We start from the raw sequence: 26,569 nt of genomic DNA, 5'->3' as shown, positions 1-26,569 counted from the left end.
AAACATGCAAGTCAAGTTTCCTCAGCATACTCATTGGAGTTCTTGAAAATGAAGCAAATGACAACACAGTATCATAGTTTTTTATAACCCGTATTAGCACTTCTGCATCTTTCATTTCCTGAATAAAACGACACATTATTGGCACTAAAATGTTCAAATGTTGATGTGTCTTCGAAATAACAAGAACTCTCTTCCCCTTTACGTTAAAAATGTGTTTTGCATTTTGTTCCCTTACTCTAAAACTAAACCGTTCACCGGATTTACCGTTCCAACCCCCTGACGGGAAGATGATGAGTGTCGATGACAACGTTGATAGCCCAGCTCGAAACGGATGTTTATTTCCTAATCAATTACCCTGTCTCGCGTCGGTGGTGTCAATGAAGTGCGTGTGCAGTCGTGCGTGTTGATTACAGTCTGGCGGGTATAAAAAATGTTGTGACGCATCGCTTCTGAAGATGTGATACCTGCGTGAGTTTTCTCCAGTGCGCTCTTCAAAAGCTTCGGTGCGCGTTTTGGCTGCTGGCACAACTGCTCGTGATCAACTCGGAGGTGGGGAAGGAGAAGGAGGAGTTTAGGGTGTTCCCTTCCTATCCTCCCTTTTTCTCGCCCAACGCGTCCCTCCCTCGCGGTGAGAGAGGGAGAGGGAGAGTGTGATCGCGGCATGAGTGGTGGGTCAGTCAGTGAACGCTGCCGGCTCGCACGGGTTGGACGCGACCACCTGAAAGCACCGCGCGGCTTCTCTCCTTCCTATTTGACACTTTTTGGACATGCCCTAGACTGAGGAACAAAGCAGCCTTTAAACGTGGACGGTTGTAAGATGAGCGGCCGCGTTTTGAACGGCAAAATGCTGCAGCTCCCGCCTCCGCAGCGCCGGGGGAGGACAATGCACTTTCTGTCAAGGTAACGCAATTTAACCAACGCTTGCTGTTTTAATTATTTTTGTTTTTGAGGCTGCATTGGAAGGCATATTTAATTTTTTTCTTAACAGTGCAAGTCGATGAACCTGCCACTGACGAAAGAGTCCGCCCGTGCGTAAATGCGTAAAAACTCCCAACAGCTGGGTGCTTTCTATTTTCCGGTATTAAATACGAAAGCGGTTTTATGAACGATTTCAGCATCTTTATTATTACATCATTAAGACTATCATCTAAAAAGGTGGGCGTATGCCTCGCTCTTTGTGGCTGATTGTCATGAGCGCGACAAAGCAAATCGATTTCAATGCGATTATTGCAAGTGTGCGCGCTGCATGCTGACTGGTCATTGCATTGTTTGAAAACGAGTGCGCCCATGACGAGCGCTTGCTTGAGTCAGCAGCAGGCGTGAGTGGGCGTGTTGCGATCAATCCCCTGCACAACCCAACCGTATTCAACTTGAACGACTGACCTATATATTCTGAACGACGCCTACTACCGGCGGCGTGTTGCGCAGCCTCCTCCGCAACATCTCCATGGCCAGTGCCCACGCCGTGCAGACTTAATTTGGTACAGTGATGGGCTGCCCAAGGAGGTTCTTAGTGACTGAGGATTTATCATGCTAAAGATGTATAAACATGTTTTAAATTGAGCAATGTTTTTATTATTGTGGGTGTAGTTGTGCTGGTGGCCCAGTGTTGGCGTTGCACACCTGCCTCTTGAAAATATGTAAATGTATATTTTGTCATGCACGCACGCATTGGTTGAGTTTTTCCCAACCGCACATCAACGGAAATCGGGGCTGATCATGAAATTTTCTGCGCGAGAAAGTACAGATTTTTTTTTTAATTTTTTTTTTTATTTTGGTTTTGAAAGATCAAAAATTGACAACAATTCTGTGGTAGGCTACATGGAACTTTTCAAATCAAACAGCTGCACAGATAATGCTAAAAAAGGGGATCGTGTTTGGATATAAAAATGAAGACAGTTGCAACAATTTTTTTTATTCTTCATCCATCTGCCAAGTCCCGATCCGATACGCAAATTTAGATTTAAATCAACCAATAGGATATGAAATTACAAATTATGGAAAATTTTGCCCATCAAATATTTCCTGAAGGTTTGTAACTCGTGTTCTTTTTCTGCTAAGAAAATAAAGCTTGTGGTAATTGTTAAAGGTTTACATTTTGGCAGACATTTTCTGCCAAAATGAATCGAACAAATCCATTCAACAAAAATCCTGATCTCAACTTTTTACTATGATTTGCTGGCAGCCATTCCAGGGTGTACCCCGCCTTGCGCCCATAGTCAGCCGGCATAGTCTCCATCTCACTCACAACCATATGAGGATAAGCGCTATAGAAAATAAATAGATAGTTGTTAGCAGTGTGCATCTGCATTGCATCATATTGAGTAAGGAAACCTAAATATTCAAAACGCTTCTCAGAGTGATTATTCTGCACTTGTCCGTTTTGTATATGTTGCTCGATACAAAAAGAGATGATTAGCTATAGTGAAACGTGATCCAACACCAACTTGTGTCCGCTCAGCGTGACTCCGCCCCATGATAACCGCAGATTGGAAAAGCTGGTGACATCACTCATTGACACGCAAGTCCCATAAATCTTTGTAATGGCATTCCATTTAAAATATAGATTGAGAGGTTGTGATGTGGTCCAGGTGTGTGTCACCGCTGATGTCATGTATTTGTGCACGTGAGTCACAGGTTAAACAGACGGTCGGATCGACTGCGGAATGCCACAACTCACTTTTAGCAGCTGTTTAATTATAGTCACGGCATTGTAATTAAAGCCGAGATCTGTCGGTTGCTATTGCTACCGTTGTTGCAGTCACACACTTCACGAACGCAACTCTGCCGACAGTGTTAAACATGCGGGATGAAGGATCACAAACAGTCCTGTCACAGATGTTATCTGTTGTGCTGATGGGTAGATTGTGTTGTTGTGAAAACACACATGCTGTTTCTTTGCAACGTGCAAATCTTTTGTAAATTCCTTTTGTTGGTATTCCCGACAGTTTTAATTTATTGTTTCAATTATGATAACCTCTAAAAGCTGCTGCAAGTCCTCCCAATAATATGTTGGTGTTGTCTGCGAAACTTAACAAATTTCAATGACTCAGAAACTTTACATTTATCACTTGTGTGTAAAATAAAGAGTTTGGGTTCCGAGAATGACCCCTGTGGAACACCACAGATGATCTTTGCGCACTCAAACTTGTGATTGCCCAACTCAAATTATGATGATGACAAATTCCAAATATTTTAGTCTTTTAACAATCCAGACATAGAATCTCAAGTACGCTTTTATATTTTTACCCAAAAAATAAATAGATACATTTTTTCATGGTTTCTGAGAATGTCTGACAGTGAATGAATTCAAGCTTCATGAAGTCATTAAATCCACAAAAACATACAGGAGACTTAAACCCTTAATAATCACAATTTGCACCCTCTTTAACATACCCACCTCCTGCATTTTCTTGCATTGGACATAAAGATTGCTGTGATTCCCATGAAAGAGAAATTGGATCCATTCCAGAATGTCACGGATCGTGAAAGAAATTCCATATGGTAAATATAATCGAAACAGTTCCTGAAACTCTTCGCAAGTAACTGAACAAAGTTGCATGACCAACCACAAAGGTCATTCGTGAGAGTGAAACAACAGACGCTTGTCACCTGTGCTCGTACACGCACATACTTTTATTGTACACGGGAGCCCATGTCCACAAACTGAGCTCATATTTTCACAAGGAGGGGCCTCCTACAGTGAGGGGACTAGCATCAAACGTCAGGCAACACTGCGCCACGCAAGGTTCACCGCACATGAAGGTGAGGTGCAAGTGGAAACTCAACAACACCTTGAAAATCATCTCAAGCTGCCACTTTTGTCCCGTTTCCTTCCACTGAAGCGTGTGGTATTTCCCCGTATATGTATGTGCTTGCATATGTTAGAGGATTAGGGAGTGGGACCCCAGAATACACACGCTGGAATGTGAAGTGTGTGTTTTGAGCAGCCCCACGGCGAGGAATGCTGTAACATCTTGAAGTGGCATGAGCATTATGTGCGTGTTTTGGGTGACAGCGGGTGACGGGTGCATGCTCCTGGTGGGAGTGCCCTCCAGGCATGTCGCTCACCTCTCCATATGCGTTCGTATGTACACACATGCGCTAGCAGAGCAGTCTGTGTGCAGTGATGCCTTGAGATACGGTCGAGTCGGTCGGTTGCCGTATGGTGGCAGTGAACTCAAATCACTTAACTTTGCCTTAAAGTCCATTTAGCGAAATGCTAACTCATACGGAAATTTGCTAGTGATTCAACATCAATAGTCATAGTTGATAGAAATTGGATCCACGGTTAGTAGGAGTTTGTCTCTATTACACTGCCCCCAGGTGGCCAAAGCGTGCACACAAGTAAGAGCAGCACAACGTCCACTGAATTGAAGTAAAAAATAAGTGGCGAAAATTGTTTTATTTACATTGTCTTTTGTCACTACTCTGTTTGTGTAAAGTACAATGTTGGCGTAATGGGTGAGGGTGATTTGGGGTGTTTTGAGTTATGACTCTCATCTCAAGGTAAGATTGCATAATTTTTCACCCCCCCTAAAAATGTCTTCTTTTTTTTTTATATATATATATATACATTTTTTCACAAAACACAAAGAATTGAACCAAATTCTGATCAGTTTCTTATTAATTTCACTTAAAATGTAGACACAAATTAAATTAGAATGTAGCGGACTTTAGCAGTGGAGGCCAGCATCCTAAGCAGATGTTCAGGGCAAAAAATATTTTTGGTCAAGATATGACTCCTCTCGTTATTTCATTTACTACCATTGACGGCTAAACACGTCAAAGATGCTTTTTTTTTTTTTTTTACACGGATGGTAGTGAATGAGTTAAAGAGGCTGACTTTATGCTTTAAAATGTACATATTATCACAACCAGTCCAAGTGAGTGACTTTGTCTACTCCCATCAATGGACCTTTCATGCTCATCTATTTATGCTCAGGTGTTTGGACAACCTTTGTCAGGTGCGTAGTGGTGTTCTAGTCTGATCTGTAGTCTCTTTGTGCAGCTTTAGTCGATTAAAAAAAAAAAAAGCACACGATTGAAATTTTTCTGCATTGTGCTGTTCCTCTTTATTCTTCCCTTTTCATTCCAACCGCCACGCAAAGCTGACATAACACAAGCCTGAATATACCAAGCATGAACTTCTGAGTTGTCCTAATCCTCGAGTTTAGCACATTAGCTGTTGTCATCATAATAGAAGCATGGATACTGCTCATACCAAACTTTCAGTGTGACGTTCCCCGATAAACTTCAGCAGTTCTGACTAAACAGTCTGTGGCTGAGAATCTTCATCATTGCTTGCTTAACCGTATTCTGTTGATCAAACTGTTTGTGTTTCTACCTCAACGCTCCACGAAGCTATTTCAAGTTAGGAGCAACTTGCATGTAACATCCAATATCCAAAAGCGGCACCTCCCTCTCCTTCACGTCCTCCTTTTCCTTGCCTCTCGCTGAGCCCGACGCTCGCCTGCTTTCAAAGCAAAACATCCCTCCGTGCCGTTAATTCACACAGCCGTTAAGTCAGCTGACGTTCCTGGAGGGAGGCCAAAGGTAATTCTAGCCAACGATCCAACCCTGGGCCTCCGAACGCTGGGGTTCCCCTTTGTTGAGCTCCTCCCCAAATCTTTCAAATAAAGCTTGAAGTTAGTGGGTGCTTCACGCTGAACCCCAGACGGAACTACTTAAGGAAGTGGTTTGAAAGGACATTCCTCCTTGTCTCGGGAGTGCTGTCCCTCTTCTGCTTCCGCTTGCGAGATAGATTTTCGGAAGAAAAATGTAGAAATCCATAATTTGGATGTCAAGTGTTACGAGGCCACATCAAAGATTATCGGCACCCAGATAATTTCTTTTGTGAAATCGTACACTCTTTGACCCATTTTGTCCACTTTCTACTTTCACTTTCCGGGTACTTTGTGGAAAAGATAATCCCCACATTTCTTCTTCAGCAGTTAATGCTTTAATTTATGCAGAGGAGGTTAAAAGAAATCGCAGTATTAAAGTTCCAAGTTGATGATCATCCATGTGAAACTGGAGAGCCTCTAGCCCAGGTGTGGGCAAACTACGGCCCGGGGGCCATATGTGGCCCGTTCAACGTTTTAATCTGGCCCGCCGAATTTGGAAAAAATTAAATGAATAAACCTTGTTGTTTTATTTTCTAAATACTGTGGTGCGTCAGACAGATATTTTGTTGTAATGCTTTTGTTCATTTTCATTTAAAATTAAATATATTTTTTTATTTATTATTATTTTTTTTTTCTGAGGTGAGGTTACCAAAACACTCCATCCATCTGCTCCTGGTCCGGCCCCTCTGTCAAATTTTAGAACCCATTGTGGCCCGCCAATCAAAAAGTTTGCCCACCCCTGTGCTAGCCCATAGGTGCCAAACTCTGGCCCGCGGGCCAAATTAGGCCCGCAGTGTAATTATATTTGGCCCGCGAGGCTATACTAAATGACTACTATATGATTTTAAATTCTATATGATAATAGCAACACTTTTTCTTGCTACTCTAAGACATGGGCTTGAATGGTTGATTGATTTATTATTGTTTTAAAAGTTTCGTTTGTTCAATGCTGGCCCGCGGCTTTCTTCAAGTTTTACTTTTCGGCCCACTGTGTATTTGAGTTTGACACCCCTCCTCTAGCCTTAAAACTCCAACCTGGCGTGAGCATGAAGTCAATACGACGACGGAATCTCGGTGCAATCAACTCCTGCCTTCCATATTGGGGGCTTACAGTAGATCACGTTGACCCGGTGGGTGTCAGCTTGATCAATCGTCTCACTCGTTTGTAGTTCCAAGAGGATTCCAAAACGTTCCTTATATGATGCTCGGGCCCGCCACTGTTTTTGGTCCTGTGTTATTTCATGAGTAGTTGAGAGTTAAGTCTTTTGGCTGCAAGGCGCTGGACAAACTTCATTGGGGAACGTCTTGAGGAGAGACGCACAGAGATTTACGTTGCGGAATAAAAGCCAGAAGAGTTGTGATATTTCACGACCATCACTCAAAATAGCGTTATCAAAATATGTGGACTTTGGACTGACTATAGTGCATTACGTTTTGATTATATATTTCAGCAAAGTGTTTTCCCACACTCACACATTAAAAACTAAGTGTCGAAATTCTTGTCAGGGGATTGTATCACAAACGTCTGCCAACTCATTGACTCCGCGGAGGGGACGATGGCCATTGAGTGCATCACGTGTGCATGTTTGTGTGCACTTGAGGCCGAAATCCCTGCGGGCCATTGCTGTCAGGGTCGCGCCCATCAAAGGCACAAGAGGATTTATCCTCTTTGATGGGCACTTATGAGAGTGACGGCTTCATTCTCTGTCGGTTTTCCCCTCATACACACGTGCAAATAGACCACCTTGTGCTAAGTCCGTTGAACAACTCCTATTCTGTTGGCAGATGGAATTAGTAGTAATTAAACTCATTAACTCCGGCCTGCTCTCTAATCTCCTCCAGTGTCTAAATACTGTGGCAGTGTGCTCGTCCGCGCATGTGTGTGTGTGGGCGTGTGTTTGGCTATTTTTGTCACATTGTCTCGTAAAATACTTCGGTGCTTAAAGGGGAAGTTTTCTTTCCAAGAATATGTTTAAAACGTGGCATTCTGATGAACTCATTCGCTCCCATTGACGGATAAAGACGCCAAAATGTACGTTAATTTCACCTGGGCTAGTCGTGAATTAGTGTTGAGTTAAGCAATAAAATCCAGCTGTATTTTAGCCATCTGCGGGGACGACCATTTTGTCACTTTCTGTCGACTGAAAATGACATCACAGTGGCTCAGGGCTCAGCTAACGACCAATCATGGCTCGGCTTCTGAAAACAGGTGAGCCGTGATTGAGCCTTACCTGAGCACTGAGCAACTGTGATGAAATGAGTGGATTTTGCTGCTTAATTTGTATTGCACAAACATAGTGCTTGGACGAGTGAAGGCGCATAGAACATTTTATTGCAAATACTATTTTGGAGTTAACGTCCCCTTTAAGCAAACTGCAACAATTGTAATGCTGACAGGGAAATTCATTTCTCAGTTTAGTGAATACCCAACGGCTGCAGTTTTAATTGTCTCGTGATTGACTGCAAGCGTTGAACAATACAACCCGTCTGAGAATGCGGAGTAGCATAACAAATTAAAAGCCATTTTAATGAGCGATTTGAGGCTTTGCACACACAAGTGCCCCATACAGCCAGCCAGCAATGTGGCATCGGTTGATAGTACTTTATCAGGAATGCACGCCGATTGACCGTTTGTAGAGAGAAGCAGCTGGCTCGTGAGCGGTTCAATTGTGGCAAATCGTGCAAAGTTCTGACGATAACCACGCCGTGCTGACCCAGTTTGTCAAGAGTTTGAGGTTTTCAAGACACAATATTTAGTATGCGCTACGCCTGCAAGGTAGGTTCTTTACGGCCCTATATGGAGCTGTGCTGATGGTTAACGTAATGCAGAGGAACGTAGGTAGTGAAGCGATGCCTTAAGAAGCAGTGACTCTACTTCCAGGATTTTCACGATACAACCAATCTTACATCCATTTTTTTTTTTTGCTTTGAATTGCATGAAAAAATTCGCTGTAATGTGGCTGTTAACTCAGCTGAATTGAAAAACAGTAGTTTGGCAGATGGCAAATAATTCCTACCCCCAAAAAAGGCTAATGTCTCATTTTGTACCAAATATAATTTAAATTATGAATAAAATTAAAAAAAAAAAAAAAAAAAATGCTTGACAGTATAGTGTGTTACACCCATACACAAGTCCTGCACAACTCTGTGTGTCTGTTTCCCTGGCGATAGCAGCTGAAGTGGTCCAAGATCTCACGTTGTTCACCATCTGTGCACCCCATCTGAATATACACACTCTACGGCATAAATCGGTAAATGGCAAAACTCTATTTGTGTGTTTTATGAGCATATCTGTCGCTGCAAAGAAAGCGATTGCATCATGCAGCAGCATCTTTTCTGAAAATCCAATGACTTCAGCCGCCACCCTTTCCATCCCTCATTCGGTTGCTCGGTGCCAATCTGGCAGTGCCTTTTTTCCATTTGATTGAAAAGGCATCAGTGCAACCAGGAAGCCTTCTGATTTTGCCATTTTGGTCGAGGCCATGTGACACTGTGGAGTTTATTAGGAGTGGAACTTTCCTGCTCATTGTCGAAGTGCACACTAGTCTTTCCATGCATTTGAGACAGACAGACGGTTTGGAGGGGACAGATTTAACTATATATAGGCAGGCTATCTTCCTTTTAACCCAGGTGTTAAGAATTCTTCAAGTCGTTTAATATATATATATATATATATATGTATATATATATATATAACATAAAAATATAAATAATAATAAAGAAGAATATAAATACAAATAATAATAAATAAAAATAAAAACATAAATAATAATAAATAAAAATATTAATAATAACAAATAAAAGTAAAAAAATAAAAAATGGGCAAACGTTTTGATTGGCGGGCCACAATGGGTTCTAAAATTTGACAGAGTGGGGCGGACCAGGAGCAGATGGATGGAGTGTTTTGGTCACCTCACCTCATCGGAGAAAAAAAAATACATTTGATTTTAAATGAAAGTGAACAACAGCATTACAACTTTGAAAAACCACAGTATTTAGAAAATAAACATTAACAAGGTTGATTCATTTCATTTTTTTCAAGTTCGGCGGGCCGGATGAAAACGTTTAACGGGCCGCATGTGCCCCCCGGGCCGTAGTTTGCCCACCCCTGTTTTTTTACCCGTTAATGCTGCGCAATTGATGCAAAGTGTTTTAAAAGGAATTCTACTTTTTTTTTTTTTTTAATTAGTATTATAGTATGGAATAAAGAAGTCCGTCCTTTCCCGGAAGTAAGCAGAACATAGTGCATAAAAACAAATAAGATTGTATTCATTCTGTTATTTCGTTGAGACTGCTTATCAGCTGCGACCAGGCGCATGATGATTACAGATGGGACAACTCTAACTTTTAGCAAGACCTTCCGCCACAAATCACTGCAAGCCCAGCTGTTTTGTCTCACTGCACTTCATTTCAACACATCCTGCAATTTCGTAGCAATGAGGGAGAGGAGTGTGTACGGCTCTCTCACAATTGGCTACAAAAACTACAATGCACACTGCCATATGCAATTCGCTTGACGAAGCAGACTATTGAGCTTTGCGGCATCAAATCTGCGCTGCGCAGTCATGGTGAGTGTCTCTGTGCTGCGTGCAGACAGGAACAACTGTTGGCCATTAATCTGCAAAATTGGAAAAGCAGCAAAGCCATTTGAAATGATTCTCAGTTGTAGCGGTTGCCAGAATTGCTGAAATCAAACTTTCATGGGAAAGCGCATGACAAATAAATGGCAAAAGATTCGATTATTTTTTTTTGGCGTTCTGACCCAGACGCGAAGAAACGGCGTCGTCATCAGCCAATAACAACTGTCACTATGTTAATAAAATTTAAATCCAGTTTGGTCAGAGAAATGGTGTTTATTGTTATCTGTTCGTCTCCACATTTAATCGTTGTTCATGATGTCGTTTCTCTGCAGCCGTGGCCTCGCTTGCGGCTTGCCACGTGCGCACTCAAAAGATAATTTGCTGTAAATGCTCACCTAATGATTTCAATCCAAAAGAACAAGCTAATGTTGTGGCGATCTCGAGACATTAGTGTGAACCCTTTGGCAGTTTCAAACCATTTGGGATTAATTAGCAACCTTCTTAATGGCTTCGGTTGACACTTTAATGTTGTTCTTAAATGGTTTCATGCAGGCTGAGTTGTTAATCCCATTTTTGCATCGCATTGTGAAGGGATTTTCCTTGAAGTGCCGTGACATTCGAATGACCCGATTTATTACGGGTAGTTTTCTGATTTGGACAAATAGTGAACAATTCATAAAAAAATGAGGCTTCAAGCTGTTTCACGCCACTCACACTCGTAGTTGATTGTCGAGCAAAATTTAAAGCATACAGAATTGCACTTTGTGTATTTAAAACTGCCAAACTGCCTGAAGCAAGGCCCTGATAGCATAATGCTAATTAACATCTGTGCTACGTTGCCCTTAACCGTTTAAGTAACAGCTAGAAAACTAAACTACCGTATTTTCCGGATTATAAACAGTTACTTTTTTCGTCGATTTTGAACCATGCAGCTAATACAACGGTGTGGCTTTTCTTTGGATTTTTTTTTTTTGCCAGTAGGGGCGCTCTATAGTTCAGAAAATACGCTAAATAAATTGTATTTTTTTTTTTTCTCTTGGGTCTGTTCTGTTTCAATTAGCAAAGTTGTTGCCGTGTTAAAAGGCACTGTTTTAACAATCTGTGTATGTACCTTTATGTGCATTCACAGTAAAAAATCATTCTGTACATGCAGTCAACAACTCATTTTTTTCAACATAGAAAACTGCGGCTTATAGCTTGGTGCGGCTTAGTCCGGAAAATACGGTATAGCATATACTCTGTGTCGCACAGACGATATATAAATATATAAATAAATAAATAAAAACATTTATTTTTCTGTTTAATTCTTATTCCATTGCTCAGAAGAGTTGAGGAGTGATTATTATTTTCACTTTATTTCGAGGCAGGTCACATCGTGGTATATGATGACTGGCTGCTGCTGCAAATACAATTAGCCAAGGTACTCTGAACGTCAGAAATGGGAAGCTGACCACTGTGCTACCGCTAAGATCAGTAATATTAATAGGCAAAGTAAAAATAAGGTCTGCTCCTGGTAAAAGTGGGACTTTGGTGGAAGTTTCGAAGGTCACATGCTCCACTGAGAAGATGAGAAGTTTCCCCATGTGTCATCAAGAGTCTTCCCATTTTCTTTTTTATGCCTGCCTTTTAAAACATTTCCTCTCTCCCGTCGCTTTTCCTATTCTTTCTTTTTCAAGCGTGCTCGTGTTTCTGATGTACTTTTGTCGTGTCTTGCAGAGTTGATGTTAGTCGGTGGAGCTAGCATGTTGACAGTTATGGACTGATATCAGCTCTTGGCAGGGAAAGAAATTCCTTTACAGTATGTCACAAAAAGTCCAGTCATGGGAAGCTTAAGATGTTTATCGTGTAAAGATTTTGTCGAGATTCCCGTTTTGGACTCGCAGAGTGGAGATTAGTTTCAATTGGAACTTTAGGTCGTTTTTTGCCATCTCAGGGGGCGGCCATTTTGTCACTTTCTGTCGACTGAAAATGACATCACAGTGTCTCGGGCATCATGTTACCACCAATCGCGGTGCGCCGGTTTTCTGAAGCGTCAAAATGGCTGCCCCCTGAGATGGCGAAAAACGGGTGTATTATGCTGCTTGACTCATATTCCACAAGCGCAATATTCATCAAAATGTTGTAGTTGACACCCCGTTTAAGCACCGCGTCTGGCCGTCTGCAGGGATGATCTACGTCTGCCTAAAAATAGCCTCATTTCAGCCTACAATAAATCCACTTCAAGCTTGTGTTGTTTCCAATTGTCAACCATTTCTTGTGGCGTTGCTGTTGTTATCTTATAAGGATTTGATTTATCATTGTTTTAATTAAAGTATTATTGTTGGACAGTATCTAAATTTTTGCATTCCTCTTAAATATTTTTTATTAGACATTCATGCTCTGATTAAAAAAAAAAAACTAATGAAGTAGCGTTTGGTCACCAGTTACTCAGTACTGAGTTATTATTTTGTTTTTTTTACTGAATACTTACTCTTACTCAAGTCGTCATTTGGACTTTTTCCTTGAGTCATATTATGAAGTACTCTTGATTTTTAGCCACCTTACCCGCCTTTAGCTAACAATAAGGGTGTGGAATTTACCAGCTAACATGTATATGTTATTGGTTTAGTCCCTGTTTGCTCATCCATATTATCCTGGTGGTGTCTGAGTTGTTTGACTTTGTCTTGACTTTGTCTCGGAGTTCAGTTGAGTGGCACAAACCAGCTCAGTCAGTGTTTGTCTGTTTGCTCTGAATAAACTCGGATTGCTTCATACATCTGGTGCTGGCGTTGCAGTTGCTGATGAACCACAGCTGCACGTCCCTCCCGGAGCTTTATCCTCCAGCAGCGAGGGTGTCCAATGAGGAAAGAATGACATATTCATGTGTTGGGAAAGACTCTAAGGGCCGTTCAACATTGATGGGCTTTTAAACAGTCGTGCCGTATCCCACAGTTTTGTGTGAACAACACAACACGAGGCGAAACGACTTGAGTTCCTTTGCTCAAGAAGTCTGGCGCAACCTAAACTGGAAACAGACGGCGACACCATCAGTCAACAAACAAATAGAGCGATCCAAATTCAAACTCAAGAATTTAGATTGAAAAATTCATCCAAAATTGTTTGAATTCATGCCACTGCACCATAAATGGGTAACTCTTTGAGATTTCAAATTTGGTCTGCTCTTTTTATGTCAAAGATATTCGCAGGCCAGACAGGATAGTCTTTGCCCCTCTTCCCCCCCGATGGCTGTCATCAAGCCCCCCAGGCTGCAGTGTGACCCATACAGGCACTCAACCGGAAGGCCCTCTACTCCCCATCATCCTCTCTCATATTACAGTATAGCCGTGACCTTATTAGGCCACCCCCACTCTTTACGATAAGAGCAGTCTAACCTAATGACCCAAACGAGGGCACATCCTCACCCCTGACTTCGGGAACGTGACCCACTTCATGTAATCAAACATACAGTTCCCCACGAATAGCGCACTGCACATTTTTTTTCCCCATTTTTTTTCTTTGCAAACGCCATTTTGAAGCAGGCGACGGATTTGTTTAAGTTGCGATTCGTCTGATTCGGTCATGTCAGGATTGTGACAGCGGTTGGCCGGGAAACGACGCCAACATTTACGCTCGCACAGCGCCTGTAATTGTGGGCGCAGGTCGTGTGTATGTTCAGCACACATGTATATGTTCTTTAGGGCTATTTTTATGCACGGAGGCTGAGATTATGTTGACTTTAAGTGTGGACGTGTCTGCGGTGTTAGCGCGGTGAAAGTTGAATGCGGCTCGTCTGCAGAGCAGTGAGCCACATTGTCGATTAATTTTTCATCAAAGAAAAAGTGGAAGACGTTGAGCCTAGTGAGTTGATGTTGCCGCCGAGCTTGTGGAGCTTTGGTGATTCGTTCCCATGTACTGATTAAATATGTAACATTTTGACAGTGAACTTCTTTTGTCACCTGAGAAATCAATGATTGAACAGTTACGGAAGTTTAAGTGTGCCACAAGACCCACTGGAAAAAATACGACTTGTATTTTGGAGGCAAAACAGTTAAGTTGGAACAATTTTAAAATATAAATGATTCACATTTACGGCAACGATGTTAGTTAGCACAACAAAGTAAATTATTTGTTTGTACGAAAACAATTTTGCTGACTTGTTTCTACTCATATCTTTAAGATGCAAACTCTTAATTTCTTTGGTGAAATTGCGGGACAGCCAATTTTCATATTGGGGCCCAACTCAAAATTTTCTTAAGGTTTGTTGCCTTGAAATCTGGAGTTCATGCACCTTTTTTATTTATTTTGTTTCATTTTATTTATTTTTTATTTTATATTATTTTATTATTATTTTATGTTTATTTTAATTAATTTATTAAGTTTAATAGAATTTAATTCAATTTAATTTATTTATTTATTTTTTAACAGTGCAATCCAATTTTTAGTACTGCTACCTCTTGAACTTTGTCATATATATAGTTTTTTTTTTTTTATGACTTATCTTCTCTTCATATCTTATTCATTTTTTTGTATTTTGTTTGTTTATGCCTGGACCTCAAGTCTGTAATGAAGCAATTCATTCATTAAAAACAATTCACATTCCCAATTTAGATTCTTAACAGCAAAACACCACCTAGATGATGCAAATGGCGAATGACGTTAACTTTATAGTGATATCAAAAGTTGTTCATTGATGTCGATATGACCTGTCACCAAATTTAACCGGAAGACCTTTTTAAGAATAACAAACCTACACGTGAACGTCAACATCACCGGACCAACCATTTTGTCTTCTAGCTGGGACGAGAGCAGCTCCATCAGCAGCGGCCTGAGTGACGGCTCTGACAATCTGAGCTCTGAGGAGTTCATCACAAGCCCCACCCTCAACTCACTTCCTTCCACTCCCATTGGCTCCCGCAGAAACTCAGCCATTGTGGTAAGTGCCGCATGCTCACGCACTAAAACACACACAATCTATCTTTGTGTTAGTATTGATTAAGAGGTTAATCTGATGAAGTGCTGATTAATGCTTTATGCACTTGGCACAAGTACGTACCGGACACACATTTCGACACAGAGCTCAGACACAAAGCCTCATTAAGTATTCTGTGCACACACTCATCTGTGGTGATTAATGTGTAGCCGCCATCTTTGGGCTGTTTTGAAAAAGTCATTTGTAGCGCCATTGCATGTAATGATGTTAGCACCTCTGACCCCCGGGGAGATGCCTTTATATATTTATTTTTTATTTGGTAGCCAAACGATCACAGACTTATTTTCATTGTGATGCTGTTCAGTCGGTGTTCAAAAGCTGCAGCACGGATGTGATGGGACTTAATCCATCTGCCGTTGTGTGATGTAGGTTACACCTCCACAGTGTGGTAAATGTGAAAGCTGGCGTGGGATTTTAGAGGGGGCTACAATGAAGCACAGGAGAACAGGAATTGGCGTAACCATAGCAACAGTACTGCAGAGATGCCGCGAGTGCGGCTCTTTGTCTCGTCCGGTATGTGAAGGACGAATCTCGGACTCACACGCACGTGCACGTGGCCATCTGTAGTCCGGCACCCGGGCCAGTGAGCCAGAAGAACCTACAGGGCGTCTCCCTCCATGCCTTGTTACTGGCGCCATGGAAACCACTGCCCCCTATGGCATCATTACCATGGCAACCAAGCACCGCGTCATCATGTGCCCCAAATTGTCAGATAGAAATATAAACGCCTGTGTTCTAAGAAGATAGTTCTCCGAAATGTGCGTCTGTAATATGTTATTCCTAATCTCTAACGGGACACACACTTATCATTCCTCATGCTCGACAGGATGAGAGGAAAGAAATTGAAAATGGGACAAAGGGTGGAGGGAAACGGGTTAATGGAGCTTTATTGACAGAGAAGGTGCATTTGCTTATTGCGTGTCGCTCCAGATGTGTGTGCGTGTTCATTCAGTCTCCCTGTGGGGTCTATTGTTTTTTGAATAAAAAAGGAACACAGCCTGAGTCCATGTGCGACTTTTTGAAGCGTCACAAACAGACACACATGTACGCATAATGCACAAACAACACCTACAGCACTTTCGTCAGATACGGAGTGTGTGAACGTGTGAGCGCTCAGATCTGTCCTTAGATGAGCTGGCTTGTCTTAACATAAACAGTCAGGGTGAGCAGGCAAACCTTTAACCTGCTTCCTGTTTCTTATCATTTTAACGTTGATTGCTACCCGACTTGTTAAACCAGAAGTGCGACGCGTCCGTTGTAAGTGACACCTGCTGCCTGAGCTTGTTTTCAGTTTGTGATTTTGGATATGCCTGACTTGGGTGTAGTCTCAATTTGATTTTGAATTTCAAAATGTTATTTAGTATAAGAAGTCTACACACCCCGAACGTCAGTTGTTTTGTGGTGACATGTTCCGGTCCAATAAAAGCAAGGTTGAACTTCAAAAAAAAAAAAGATATTTGAAAAAATAAAATAAAATCAAATAAAAACTAATACAGCCACTCTGAAAACAAATTACTTTAAAAAAAAAATTAAACTAAAGCAAAACTATTTTTGAAAAAAAATATAAAACTAATAAAAACTAATTCAGCCACTCTGAAAACAAATAAAAACTAACGTAATTAAAAATAACTGAATAAAAAACTCAAAATGAAATAAAAATGAACTACTATTAAAATTTCAAGACTATAATAACCTTTGCGTGAAGTCTGGGCATATCAAAAGATATTTTTGTAATTAGTAAGTGGCAACTTTCAGACATATTAAGTGAAATTGTAGAATTTCCCACAGTTCCCATTTCACAGCTCCCTGTTTGGGAATCACTGCATTTTAGCAATATACCTGCAAAATAATATTATCTCACTTTGGAATGCAACTTTGTGTTAACCCAGTCTACGTGTTCCTAGATGCGCACAGATGCTGAGAAAAGGTCTCTGGTGGAAAGCGGACTGTCGTGGGACAGTGACAATTCCAAACCCGGCCGGAAGAGTCTGGGCAGCAGCGCCTACGACACAGGAAGCCTTAAGTCCGAGTCAGATGCGAAATGGAAAAAATCCAAACCGCTGGTGGACGCTCATGAAGGAGTAAAGGGCGAACTGAAGAAACCTCAGACGCTGGGTCACGGCAATGCCTTGAGGAAGGGACGAAACCCACCGGTGGCAGTCACCTCCCCTATCACGCACACACCTCCGAGTGGGCTCAAAGTGGCAGGTGAGCTTACAATTGCACTTCGTGAGGTGCTAAGCTTTGCATGCTTTTTTTTTTTTTTAAGCTGATAAATTAGCAGCACACTGACACATTCACTCTCGTTTAGTATTCTCTGTTCCGCCTGTCTCACTCCTACACATTGTGACAGACACACTCGCTGTCTTTGTCCACACACATTCACCCACAGCTGCAGCCCACCCTCTGGGCCTTCAGTGAGTGGTGCCATGTATCAAACGCCCATCGCCACCCACTCCCTTCCTGCCAGCCAACTACACACACGCACACACTGAAAAACAGTTTTTTGTTTTTTTTTCCTTTCCTTTTATATCTGAGCTTGCTGTTGGACCACTCCTAAATCAAACATTACATATGTGTGTGTATGCATGAAAGATTTTCCAATTATGCTCCGCCGTCACCCATCACCCATCTGTAAAGATGGACACACTCATTTGCATCAAAGTGGGACAATTGTGCTGATTGTCATTCACTACCATTGACGGATATAGACGTCAAAAAGTACATTCATTCTACCAGAGAGCAAATATTATTGATGAGATTCTAAATATTTCATATACGTTTGACATCGAACGTCTTCGTCATGATGACGTCAGCCGGTCTGAACGCTCTGCTATATTGCTAATGTAGCCGTCATCTTATTTTACATATTGATTGATTTACGTATTGATTGAAATACAGCATTTCTTTTCATAGCTCCCGGCTCTCCACCCTTCCGTGGTTCTAACCAGACTTTTGGACGACTTTTGCATATCGTACAAATAAAGTCCGTATGGCTGCCGCGCAACTATTTGTTTTGCTCCAGCTACAAAGCGACTGACTCATGATAACAAATTGGCTCCGTGCTGCCATCTGCTGGAGGAAAGTGGTACCTTCACGTTTGCTTTTTGAAAAATCGTGAAAATTGATTCTGAACTTTAACTGGGAATTATTGAAGCTTAGCAAATAAAACCCCGATACTTGAGTGAATACCGGTATTTTTTTTGTTGTTTTTTTTAAAGTCACAATGTTAATTTCACATTTTCCGCAGGCTTTCATGCCTGTGTCTTTTTCATTTAAAATAATGAAAAAAAATGTATTGAGTTTCTGGCCGATTTTGTGGAATTGATTGTAGGGCATTATTTGGCTGCCAGCTCTTGATGATTTAATAACAGTCATTCTTTCCTCTTCAGCTATTTTCTCTCCTTAGTCAGTGAGGACCACTTAAATGCCCACCCTGCTAAATATAGTGTTTCAAGTTTATTTCACAATGTTTAAAACGGATATGTTGCCAAAAACCAAAATGGTCCTCATTAGCGTCCCTGTTATATCATCCAATGAGTTACTTCTTGTAGAATCCAGACAATAAACAAGCTGGCATGCGGCAGTAAAATAAAATAACCACCTCCAAGATTAACAACCTTGCTTGGTGTTCAGCTAGATACTGCGTGTCAGAATCGGTCACACTCGGCAAGTGATCATAAACCGATTGTGGCCGAGGGACAAACGGCTTGTTAACCACAAAAAGACACCGGGTGAGACTGCTGCAAATAATAATGTTATAGTCACTCTTTTTTTGTGTGTTTCTCACATGCCTGCTTTATTAAGTTGTGTGCCCATGGCTGGTGCCAATAAACCAGACTTTGTTTTTATCAAAAACATTTTTGTTCAACCTGATTCTGTCAGTAAACTTTCTCCTTACAGCAGTTGTCAGACAATAGATTAAGTTTGTGACCCTACAGTACATTATTTTACATTTATGAAAGAAGTGAAAAAAATGCGTTACATTGCTATAAGCGCCATTAATTGGGAAATGTGTGCGTGCATGTGTTTTGTGGGTTTGAAAATACCGTTAAGTGACTCCAGATGACCCACGGCTGCACGCCGGTGGGTCTCATTCAACAGCAGTTCTTTTGAGTGTGTTAATGTCTTGTATATAAACCTCCATAACAACTCCCATTGGATATAAATTAAAAGCATGAGCATTGTGAGCTTTCACCGGCGTGGCCAATGCTTGCATGCTTGCCTTTCACTCATTGACTCATAAACTGATTTTTTCGCCCAATTATTTACATGTCAGTCTCACGCATTTGCCAATAGGGACGCACGTGTTGCTGAATCATGTCGCGTTCCTTCAGATTTCCTGTCAACGACAAAGAGAAGTTTTGTTTGACAGCGTTCCATAGACTACATAGTGGCCGCAGACACGCTTTGCTAATGTGAGCAGCAGTTTTCCACAGCCAGATCACCGCAGCTGTGACACACTCACACACACACACACACACACACATATATATATAAACACGTTACTGGAAAGCTAGAGAAAACTTTTTGAGTTGATCAGAATGGAAAAAAGGAGTAAATGTATGATAAGCGTGAAGTTGGATGTGAGTCAGGTCTGTGCTCAGGCAGAGCTTTGGTTTCATCAGCAGACAGACTCGTAGGTGTTCAGATAACATATCACATCCTAATATGGTTTGCTTGAGCTTAACAGACTAATCCGACGTCGGCCGTCGTGGCCAACTGTCGCGTCGGCCGTGAAGTCGGTACGTTAGACTGGAAAATGACCGGAGAACCCACCGCAAAAGCCGACGGAGACGCCAACTACTCGGGACCGTCTGCACATGCTTGACAAGTAGTACTCCTCCATGCCATCGGCGGCGCTAGTCAATGCGTAGCTTTTCACGGTGATGTCGAATAATGGAAGACTTCCGTGAATGAGAGTAATTAATTGTCCATTAATTAATTCTTCTTAATAATTATCCATAAAGGAGATTTGGAAAAAAGAGCGAAATTGATTCAGTTCTTGAGGAATAGCTTAAAGTTTCCCCACTTTTGTCACTTCCCGTTCTTGTCCCGTGCTCTGATTCGCTAGCTAACAGCCTATCACAGTGCTCTTTTAACCCGACAGCCTGACTCGATTATGTTGAATCGGACGAAGACCACCCCCCCCTCCCGCCCCCCAGAAAATTGGATTGGTGTGTTGAGGCCTTATTTCCTCATAAGCGACACTTTTCAGGCATTTGTCTTTCTTTGTTTCCCTCTCTAGGAACCATGAAGACGGATGGGAAGCCATCAGATAAATCTCGGTTAGCAGTGAAAAACTCCAGTCTTCAGCGCTCTTCATCTGATGCCGGGAAAGACCAGCGCATTGGGACCGCTTCTTGTGAGCAACGTAAACCTCCATCAGGACTTGCCAGACCATCAACCGGAGGGAACTTTGGTTTCAAAAAGCCCACCCCAATTAATAGCAGTTCACCTGCTGTGAGCGCAGGTGGAAACATTCCCAAGACATCTGGTATTCCAGTCAAACCAGCAGCAGGTGGACGTAAGACAAGTCTGGATGTCTCCAACAGTGACCAGAGCGGATTTTTGTCTCCAAATGCCAGAACGTCCCTCCAGTACCGCTCTCTTCCCCGACCAACCAAAACAAGTACCTTGACTCTAACCCGGCCAAGCTCAGCACGTCCGGTGAGCAGCACCGCGGACGCTGGTTCGGGGCTGACCAAACCGTCTGGAACGGTCCCCCAGGGCCCGAGGCTCAAAGAGCAGGCCGGACTGAGTAAAACGGGCAGCCGGGGGATCCCGAGTCCTGTCAATCAAACAGACAGAGAGAAGGAGAAGGAGCGAGCCAAAGCTAAAGCTGTCGTGTCGGACTCGGAGTGTGGCGGTGGGTCCCTGAAGGGCAGTCGCGTGCAGGTTGCAGCCGAGAACGGAGGGAGGCTGCAGGGGCTCCGGCCTCCGAGTAGCAAGGGCGCAGATCTACCGTCATCGAACACACACAGGTGCTTAAGGGGCTTCATATTCTCAACCAGTGATTCCCGACCACGATTCTGTGAGAGTTCATCCGGCGGTCCAATTAGGTTTAATTGGTTTGAAATTGACATGGGTCAATGTCAGGTGGCTTTATGTGTCCTTATTGTATTTTTAACACTGCATTTTAAGCAAATAACGAACTTCATTTTTTTTATACAACGTAACCCTTAATTAATAAATATCATGAAATCTATGACAAAATTACAGATTAGATTATTTTAATTTTTTTTTATTATGATGTGAAAATGTGACGTGCTAGAGGGAAAAAAACAGGGCAGCTGACTCAACACCAAAAAATCCTGTAAAAAAAAAAAAAGGTTACTTGCATCTTTAAGATTTGCCAGCAATGTGTACTGACAGATTTAAATAAATAAATAAATAGATAAATAATTAAATTAAATTAAATACCGACTATTGCTCCAAATGGCACAATTAAACTGTCCAACTGTTATAATAACCTTTGTTGTCAACTAGAACTTTCTTGGTAAATCAAGTAAATCTGTGAGCAAATTGAGATTCAGTTCATTATTTTGGTTTCTATCCTTTTTGTGACATTTTCCATAGGTCATATTCTGAGGAATTTTATGATGTAAAATACGTGCCTTCAGTAAAAGTTGGGAAACACTGTTCTAAACACAATATACGGACACAAATTCTGAAAAACATGTCTGTGCATTTGTTTCTTTATCTTCAGGCAGCCTGGCTCACGCAGCCTGGCGAAACCGCCGTCAGTTTCCCATCTCGACAAGCTGAACTCCAACAACCTGGAGGTCGTCGGGGCTCAGGACTCCTTGCCTCCGAAGATTCCTCCTTACTCCAAGCTTCAAGAACTAGCCAGCTCCCCGAGCCCCCGCCTGACCCCCAGCCCCGCCCCTTTGCTCAATGTCAACTCTTCAACCTGCTTCTCCAGCTCAGGGATCGGCTTGGGGCCTCGCCAAGTTACTTCCCTCGGGGTCGAGGGGAGCGCCAGGAGCACCTCACCCCTGCTCTACCCTCGCATGTCTGGTCTGCATCGCAGCATGGAGTCCCTGCCGTTCCACATGAGTGTGGCTTCAGAGCCGCAGCCGAGGGGCCGGGAGAAGGCGGTGAGAGGTTACAACTCGACTGATTCCAGACACAACGATCGGCGTGAGGACAGAGGCCCTCCCGCTAGCTGGAGCTCTGGTGGTAAAATGTCCATGACAGAGACGGACAGGTGAGACTATCAAAGGGATGGCAAACGCAAACACATTTTTATGTATATAACAATCCACCTTTGAGTTATTCTGTAATGTAACGCCCTCTGGAGGTTTACTGTGGAAGTCTTTGTTGAGCTGTTATTTGCCTTTTGATCTATAAAGGGAATATTAAATCAGGATGTATGTAGGTTTGTTGTCAATGAAATGAATGACTTCTATAACATTGAGTAGCTTATCATATGGATGCTAAACTGAGATACAAAGTCAACTTTGGCGACCTGTCAATTCATCCGTAAGTGACTGGAAGACTATTATCACTCGTCTGTTTTCAATTTTATCTGCTTCTCAGTGGAGTCGTAAGCAGGGTTGGGTTTAAAAATATCAATATATCGATTTGAGTCAATTTTCCTTTTCATAGCCTGATATCGATTCATAAAACGATAAAGCGACACTTTTAATAACATCTTTTTCCCTATAAATTTACATGTCTTCACGTGTCAAGTGAGATCTTGTCACTACGCAAAAGTAGCTTATCCAAACAAAATGGCGGAAGCAGTGACGTCAACGCCAACAAGCATAAAGTCAATTGTTTGGATCAGGTCATGTTAAATAAAATTTACTCGATTAATGTCACTGCATTGGCTTCAATTCTTAATGTAAATATGAAGATTTCTACTAATGCACCTAGTTACACAAGAAATTTGAACAAATTGCAGCATTTGTTCTTTTGAGAATGCCTTCCATATGAAAATAAAACTGTGAAATCTTTGATTGAATCGAAAATCAATCAAAGAGAATCAAAAATCAAATTGAATCATGCCTTTGTGAATCGAATCCATCTTGGAAATTTGAATCCATACTCAGCCCTTGTCGTAATTACTGGTTGAATCCAACTGTCTTCTCGGTTTACTGTGTCTTCTTTCTTACCTGCCTGTTTACATCAGGTCATTTTTTTTTTTTTTATCTCCACAGTTCTCAGCGGGACAGAAACACTCTGCCAAAGAAAGGTTTAAGGTAAGCGAACACACATACGCATGCGTGCCGTTTGCAAAAGGAAACCCCTCCAAGAATGTTTTGAAAGTTTGTGCACCATCACACTGCTTTTGTCCTCTATCTGCGCAGCTTCAGCAGTGCCTCCCATGTGGAGTTTGATGGCAAGGAGAAAGGAGAGAGGAGACACTCGCATACTATTCTGAGCATGACTGACTCTCTCACTCTTCCCACGTTGTCATCCTCGCCCACATCCTTGCACCGCTCCTCCATTAATAGTACAGGTGGGTCAAGTCAATTTCATTGAGACATATTTTATTTATACTCTGCAACCACGTGCGCAATCCGGATCGATCTTAGAAGCCAGATTGAGAAATAGAAGTGCTGAGTTTTGAATGAAATGGTCAGAATGGTAATTAAAAAGCATATTTTTGTCGGCATGATGTGTCATTTCATTGTAATGAATTTAGTTCGCCGAGGAAAAAATATTAATTACAGTTCTAACTATGATCAAGTTGCGCATATCAATTTACTCAATGATCAATGCTCCTTTGCAGCACCGAACCCACTCAACGGACCTCCGAGGATGACTCGTTCCAACAGCATCCCAACACAAGACGCGTCCGTTGAGCTCTACGGGGCGTCTCCGCTCGGAAGCACATTATCGCTGGCTGAACGCCCCCGCAGTTTAGGAATGGTTCACTCCGGATCCTTCAGGGACAAGGAGCTGAATGATGAAGGTAAGACAACAGAAAAAACGTCTTTACAGTATATACACTGCTCACACACACACACACACCCACACCCCCCCACACACACACACAAAAGAGGGACGTTTCGGGTTCTTGGGTGGAATTTCAGGATTTAAAATGCACTAAAAGCTCTACAAGTGAGGACAGAGAGAGAGAGTGAGAGTGTGAGTCAGTGAGAGTGAGTGAGTATGCGTGAGAGTGACGAGAGAGTGTGAGAGAGAGTGAGTGTGAGAGAGAGTGAGAGGGAGAGAGAGAGTGAGAGTGTGAGTGTGAGATTAATGTTTCTGAACTTTTTGCAAACTAGAGGCCGAATAGCACACTTGACAGTCAGCAACGGTCCTAGTTTTAATTGCGCCCGGGGCAAGACCCCCTTGGGTGTCCCCGAGCCATCATCTCTTTTTCTTAGTCATCACAAATTCCCCATTCAAGTTGCAATGATTTACTTGTCATGACGCCAATCGAAAATCATTTTGTATTTTTTTTTTTTTTGGGGGGTGGGGGGGGCATATTGCACATACCAGAAAGACCCCCCCGCCAAATATCTAACTTTCTAATCGCCTTACTTTTGTGTGTTCAGTTCATGGGTCTGTGATCTCCTTGGCGTCCAACGCCTCGTCAAGCTACTCGTCGGTGAGTGGGAATGCCATTCAGTCGCAGGTAGCTACAAATTAGTCACCGTTTCCCTCAGCTTCCTCTCCCTGTCCTCTCTTCCTTCCCTAAAAAATGTCTCTCCTTTCTCTAACCTCTCCTCTTTTCTTCCCGCTGCATCCAAAGGCAGAGGAAAGGATACAGGGAGAGGTGCGTGTTGTTTCCGCTGCTCTGTCACGTTCTCAAATTTCCCTATTGTGGGACTAATAAAGGACATCTTTATCCTTCCCTTTTGTCTGATGACCACAAATCTTGTCTATCATTCCAAACATCCTTCATTTAAATTGTTGTTGATCATGAGACACATTCAAAAAACCTGTTTTCCCCTTCAGCAAATACGGAAGCTGAGGAGAGAACTGGAGTCTTCCCAGGAGAAGGTGTCAAACCTGACCACTCAGCTGTCAGCCAACGTAAGTTAACCTCAAATTCAATTCTGCTTAATCGGAAAAGCTCAATTATGATTGCCTACCGGTTGTCACATATTTGCAAGATATTTCATAGCCACATTAGTTGAGTATTTACATCAGGGGTGGTCAAACTTTTTGATTGGCGGGCCACAATGGGTTCTAAAATTTGGCTGAGGGGCCGTACCAGGAGCAGATGTGTTAATACATTTACATTTAATAAAATATAATAAACACATTTCATTTTAAATGAAAGTGAATAAAATCATTCCAACAATATATGTCTTTGAAATAATAGTATTTAAAAAAATAAAACATTAACAAGATTTATTCTGTTAATTTTTTTTTAATTTGACGGGCCGGTTTAAAACGTTTAACGGGCCGCATGTGGCCCCCGGGCCGTACTTTACCCATGGCTGATTTACATTGTTGATTTGCACAATGTGATATTATTATCCGTGTATTGCCTTTAAATTTTGAGTTCTCGCAACTTTTTTTTTTGCCGTATCATTGATCAGTAGAGTATTCAAAACCTTTGCCAAAAAAAAAGCGACTTTTCTTCGTTATATCGCACTCTTGACGCGTGTCATGATGCGAATCGTCTCGGTCGCATTACGCTAATATTAAACTCATCAACTAAAAAAATAAGTCCGACATGTACAATATCTCACACATGAATCTTCTTTTTGTGAGTATTCTGATTCCGATTGTAATTCTTGTTTTTTTTTCAAACAGGCCAATCTGGTGGCGGCCTTTGAGCAAAGTCTTGCCATGATGACGACCCGCCTGCAGAGCCTGTCATTAAGTCATGAACAGAAGGTACCCAACAACACTTTAAAACACACCCAAGCTTGAATTCCTGCCGCATTTCGTCACGGAGCCCGCGTTCCCCTCATTCAGCGTCTTTGCCGTCGTGCAGCTAGGTGACTTTAATGGCGAGGACGAATGCGACTTTGAGGCCCTCGCCGCAGTTGCGCTGTGACTTGGGATCAGGGGAAAGAAAAAGCTCAGTCAAGCCTCAATCAGTTTGCGTGTGCACATGGCATTCCGACATTCTTCTGCGCTCGTATGGCATTAGGTGTGAATAAAGCGATCGGAGCTGGAGGGGCTTGTCCGCTGTGTGTTTAAATGTGAGGAGTCTCTCGCCGCCTTTCATGCCTTGCTGCTTCCACTGAAAGGCCCGTCTAGACCGCTCCAGAATGAGCTTTTGTTGTTGGTGCCAGCGCGCTGACCTGTGCGGTGCAACCAGGAGCTCAGTCTCTTTAACCTTGAGGTGATGGGCCAGTTGCAAGTTTAGAGTGCACACAATAAGCAGGCTTTGACTTTTTCGCTTTGAAGTAGTCACGTTTTCAGGATCAAGCATCGCTGTTTTTTTTATGTACAAGAAAAACACCAGACATTCCTCC

At 42.2% G+C, this 26,569-nt stretch overlaps 1 protein-coding gene across 5 annotated transcripts in view; it reads left to right on the top strand.

Annotated features, from left to right (window-relative positions):
- The window catches only part of nav1a (neuron navigator 1a), an 86,536-nt gene that overhangs the window by 53,359 nt on the left and 6,608 nt on the right, over positions 1 to 26,569 (top strand). For all 5 annotated transcript variants that reach the window (XM_088290202.1, XM_088290203.1, XM_088290204.1 and 2 more), the window contains 11 exons: positions 14,981 to 15,119; positions 17,081 to 17,384; positions 20,425 to 21,160; positions 21,886 to 22,386; positions 23,342 to 23,383; positions 23,492 to 23,643; positions 23,917 to 24,099; positions 24,689 to 24,768; positions 24,886 to 24,909; positions 25,092 to 25,169; positions 25,899 to 25,982. In XM_088290202.1, the coding sequence (XP_088146328.1) occupies positions 14,981 to 15,119; positions 17,081 to 17,384; positions 20,425 to 21,160; positions 21,886 to 22,386; positions 23,342 to 23,383; positions 23,492 to 23,643; positions 23,917 to 24,099; positions 24,689 to 24,768; positions 24,886 to 24,909; positions 25,092 to 25,169; positions 25,899 to 25,982 (2,323 nt within the window). The remainder of the gene's footprint in view (positions 1 to 14,980; positions 15,120 to 17,080; positions 17,385 to 20,424; positions 21,161 to 21,885; positions 22,387 to 23,341; positions 23,384 to 23,491; positions 23,644 to 23,916; positions 24,100 to 24,688; positions 24,769 to 24,885; positions 24,910 to 25,091; positions 25,170 to 25,898; positions 25,983 to 26,569) is intronic.

This window comes from Idiotropiscis lumnitzeri, chromosome 3, assembly GCF_059441095.1.
Source record: "Idiotropiscis lumnitzeri isolate Australia: NSW breed Sydney's pygmy pipehorse chromosome 3, RoL_Ilum_1.0, whole genome shotgun sequence".
NCBI lineage: Eukaryota > Metazoa > Chordata > Actinopteri > Syngnathiformes > Syngnathidae > Idiotropiscis > Idiotropiscis lumnitzeri.
The sequence above is the reverse complement of the archived record's forward strand: the minus strand, read 5'-3'. Positions and strand labels throughout refer to the sequence as shown.